The 4,457-nt window shown below is 52.1% G+C and overlaps 1 protein-coding gene across 2 annotated transcripts; it reads left to right on the forward strand.

The window, feature by feature from the left end:
- The first annotated feature begins 770 nt into the window (after nucleotides 1–770).
- Nucleotides 771–3,347, forward strand: ITPRIPL1 (inositol 1,4,5-trisphosphate receptor interacting protein-like 1). Of its 2 annotated transcripts, none has more exons than XM_012727403.1 (2): nucleotides 771–851; nucleotides 1,645–3,347. In XM_012727403.1, the coding sequence occupies exon 2, from the start codon at nucleotides 1,659–1,661 to the stop codon at nucleotides 3,297–3,299; it is 1,641 nt and encodes a 546-aa protein (XP_012582857.1). In that variant the 5' UTR covers nucleotides 771–851; nucleotides 1,645–1,658; the 3' UTR covers nucleotides 3,300–3,347. The 2 variants fall into 2 exon arrangements, with proteins under 2 accessions (XP_012582857.1, XP_004686187.1); XM_004686130.1 differs by lacking the exon at nucleotides 771–851 and adding an exon at nucleotides 1,236–1,316.
- Nucleotides 3,348–4,457: the final 1,110 nt, after the last annotated feature.

Raw genomic sequence — 4,457 nt, forward strand, 5'->3', positions numbered from 1 at the left:
CTGTCCCCCCCCCCCCACCACCAATTCTTAGTTATGTCACCATGATGCTCATAACTATTCAAATACCCAGTAGGAATCTTCTCCTTTGAACCGGGCTCAGTGAAGCTGACAGCCAGCACGGCTATGCCGGGTTGCGCAACCCCAGGGAGGCTGAGCTGTCGTGGCGTGAGCACCCCTGAGTCTTGGCCACATTTCCTCCGCTCCGTCCACGAGGGAGCCGGGCCGCAGATCGCGCGCGCTCGTGGAGGGTCTCGGGCCGGGGTGGGGCTCGCCCCGCATTAGCAGCGACTGGAGTCGGGGGGAGGAGCCTGGGCAGGGTTGGGCGGGTTGGGCGGAGCCTGGACGGCGGGAGCCGCGGTGCTGGACTGGCGCCCTCCGGGCAGCGCGCGGGACGGTGGGGTCGCAGGGACCCGCCACACACAGACAAACGGACTTTCGGCTAAACATGGTGTTTTCCCTGGGAGAGGGGTGCGGAGCCACTCCCGCTAGCGGGCCGAGAGAGGTATCGGGAACTCCCACCCCGCCGGCAAGAAGACGGGGACCGTCAGGCCGCACTGTCTCTTTAAGACGGTGTTCCTGCTGAGACCGACGGTGAGTAACCTGGCCCCCATCCCGGGAGAAACCCATTGGAGGCTGGGGTTGGGCGGATGAGAGTTCGGATCTCTGGGTGTGGAATTTGGGGAAGTTATGAATGGGGGGCGGGGGCACCGTGCTTTGAGTCAAAGCCCCCTTGTACGAGTACTTTGTAACAGGGATCCTGGAGAAGGCGGTGAAAATAAGCAAGGCCAGCGCCCCAAGGAAGAGTCTTCCACCTGCCTTGAGCGCCCACACGGCTTAGACCTTGGATCTAGGTGAGCCCAGAAGCTTGTGAACCGGTGGGGTGAATGCAAGAAACTTGAGGTCTCTGTGTTGGGGGGGAGGCAAAGGAACCTACTGCTGCCAACATAAGGTGGCCTTGGGCATGAAGTTCCCTGGGTTGAGAGGTTCAGTTGTGCCTGCTAATGGGCCCAGCCCACCAATGGGGCATCCAGCAACCCACCATAGGAGAGAGGTGGCAGGTAGCACTGCTTTCCTGGCACCCACTGGGGCAGGCCCCCTGGAAGGAGGAAAGACTGAGTGGTTTGAGGACACAAGGTGAGCAGAATGAGGATTATGAAGTCACAGTGGAGGTGAGATGCTGCCTGAGGCTGGCTGCCTGGGTCTGGCTGCCTGGCAAGAGGAAAGATATTCAGGCAGACCAGTGTTTTCTGCTCATGGAAGGGAACCTCTAGAATCAGCAGGGTGCACCTGGTGCCTATGGTGGACTGATGAGTCGGGTGAGGCCACCCTACCATAAGGGCTCCCCCTCCCTGTCCTACACAGGAATGGAAACAGTCCCATGTCCACACTCTGGAAGCCTAATGCCAACCACACTATGTGGAAGGAAAACAGTAAAGAGACCAAGTGGCACATCTGCTGCCCCTTCCTCCCAAACCTCCTAGCAGACAGATCCTCTTGCTCTCTCCAACCCTGCTATATGAGGTTTCTCTTCCTCTTGAGTGGTTGACTTCCAGGAACTGGGGTCCCAGGGCTCTGGGGAATATGCGCTGGAGAGCAGATGAGTCCAGAAGATCACCACTGACTCCCGCCTTCCTACTTCTCCAGATGCAGAGGCCTCGATGGCTGTGATAAGCCTTCTGTTCTTGGCAGTGATGTATGTTGTTCACCACCCCTTGATGGTCAGTGACCGGATGGACTTAGACACATTAGCCAGAAGTCGGCAGCTAGAGAAGAGGATGAGTGAGGAGATGCGCCAGTTAGAGATAGAATTTGAAGAGAGGAAGAGAGCAGCTGAGCAGAAGCAGAAGGCAGAGAAATTCTGGAGAGGAGACACATCCGAAGACCAGTTAGTACTGGGGAAGAAAGACATGGGGTGGCCATTCCAGGCTGATGGCCAGCAGGGGCCGCTGGGCTGGATACTGGGAAACCTGTGGAATGCTGGCCTCTTCTGCCTTTTTCTCATCTTTGAGCTCCTCCGACAGAATATGCAGCACGAGGCCTTTGATTCTAGCAGTGATGAGGAGGAGGAGGAAGTCCGGGTTTTGCCTGTCACCACCAACAACTGGCTCACTGACTTCCCCTCTCGGGAAACCTTGGAATCCTTTTATAAACATCATGTCCAGAACTCCATTCGTGACCTGCCCAGCACCTGTGAGTTTGTGGAGAGTTTTGTGGATGACCTCATTGAGGCCTGTCGTGTGCTCAGCCGCCGGGAGGCTCAACCACAGTTGGAGGACTGCCTGGGCATTGGGGCTGCTTTTGAGAAGTGGGGAACCCTCCATGAGACCCAGAAATTTGATATCCTGGTACCCATTGCCCCCCCTCAGGGAATGATGTTTGTGTTGGAGATGAGAGATCCAGCCCTTGGCCACCGCTACGGTTCTGTGCTGGTGGAATCAGAATGTGTATGCAAGCGTGAGAAACTTCTGGGGGATGTGCTGTGCCTGGTGCACCACCACAGGGACCATTCGATCCCCTTGGGCAAGTGTAGCAGCTCTATCAAGGCAGCGCTCTGCACCGGCTCCCACCTGGACGTGTGTAAGAGCATACAGTGGTTCCGGAACATGGTGGGCAATGCTTGGGCACTTGTGGCTCACAAGTATGACTTTAAGCTCAGCCTCCCTCCATCCTCCACCTCCTGCAAGCTCAGGCTGGACTACCGCTCAGGCCGCTTTCTCTCAATCAGCTTGGTCTTGGGGGTGCAACGGGAAGACACCTTGGTCTACTTGGTGAGTCAGGCTCCTGATCAGGAACAGCTCACCAGTGTAGACTGGCCTGAGTCCTTTGCAGCCTGTGAGCACTTGTTCCTGAAACTCGTAGGGCGGTTTGCTCCAGAGAACACGTGTCACCTTAAGTGCCTCCAGATCATTTTAAGTCTTCGGGATGTGCAGAACCTACCCCAAGGAGCACCCCGCCCCATCCTTACCTCTTACCATTTCAAAACAGCTCTCATGCACCTACTGTTGAGGCTGCCCCTAACAGACTGGCACCATGACATGCTCTCCCAGCGGCTCCAGGACGTCCTTTGGTTCTTGGGCCGCGGCCTCCAGCAGAGGTCCCTCCATCATTTCCTCATTGGTAACACCTTCTTGCCCCTGACCATCCCGGTTCCTAAGACATTTCGGAATGCCGAGCCTGTCAATCTCTTCCAACACCTGGTGCTAAATCCCATGGCACACTCACAGGCAGTGGAAGAGTTCCACAACCTTCTAACCCAGGTGAAAACTCTGCCCTGTGCTCCATTGGCTGGGGCACGTTAATATAAAGATCATTAAAAAAGGGAGAAGGTATTTCTGGTTCCTCAGGCTGCGAAAGAATTTATTCTTCAGATACAGAATTGGTATGCCTTCCTTGTTATGATAGATGGAGACACTTTAAGGGGTGCATGAAGTGGTCATAAGTAGGGGGTCTTGACTGTAGAGCCTAAACTTGGGTGGATCTTCTGAGGCTTTCTTCTCCTGACTTAACTTTCATTGGGACCCAAACAGCACAGGGAAATGGATGTTAATGAAGATCTTGCTGCTAAAGAGTTGCGAGGGGTGGGGGGGCCTATGAAGTTATGGTTTGTATCAAACCTGGAAGCAGAAGAGATCCAAAGAATACCTCCATTCTAGCTTATTCCTTTTTATGAATGACACCTAGCACGTTTCTGGAAACTGGCTTCCTTGTTGAGCTGTTAGATTAATTTACATCTAAGCTAATGGCACTCCATTGTATCCCATATACTGTGATAACAACTTCTTGTTTTTAGGATATGATTTTGGGCCTGCACTATTTGAAGATATAATCAAGATGTTTGTTTATTTGCCATTTTCTTAATGTACCTCTATTTTCATGACAAGCTTGCTGTTTTTAATGCATCTGAGGAAAAAAACCTCTAATATCACAGAAGTAATGTATTAGCATCGGTCCTCAAACATTAGGTCAATAGTGACCTGTATCATAATGGAGATAATACATTCACTGTATGGCAGTAGCCAACATCTGATAACCTTTTTAGTGTCTGGAAGCAGCAGTATAAAACCCACAGCCTTTTGTGGGCCTTTGAAGTTAACAATTACTATTTCTGAGGGGACCCATTTGTCTTGTTAATTGGAAAGACATTGTAGCTTCCATATGTAGCTGTGTGTTTTTCTCAGTGTGTTAATCCTTTGTATTATTTTTCTGAAGATGACAAAGGTATTATATTAACTGTGTTTGTGGTTTTACAAGCAGGGTCATCACAATCTAGGCCCAGTGCCAGAACTGGACAGGAAAGGACTCCGAAGCAGTCCCATTCCAACAGCGTGGTGATTCTAGAGATGTGATTGGCAAATTTCTCCCTTCTTTCAAAAACATGGGCATCTTGAAAGAGTAGTGTTAAGAAATGTGAATATAGTTGTGGGTGTGGTTGTTTTGGAAATACCAATGCTGCTACC

This window comes from Condylura cristata, unplaced genomic scaffold (assembly GCF_000260355.1).
Source record: "Condylura cristata isolate star-nosed mole 26May11 unplaced genomic scaffold, ConCri1.0 scaffold00020, whole genome shotgun sequence".
NCBI classification, from domain to species: domain Eukaryota; kingdom Metazoa; phylum Chordata; class Mammalia; order Eulipotyphla; family Talpidae; genus Condylura; species Condylura cristata.

What these genes read in the sequence shown, in the direction of transcription:
- ITPRIPL1 (XM_012727403.1), top strand. Translation starts at nt 1,659, where the DNA reads ATGGCTGTGATAAGCCTTCTGTTCTTGGCAGTGATGTATGTTGTTCAC.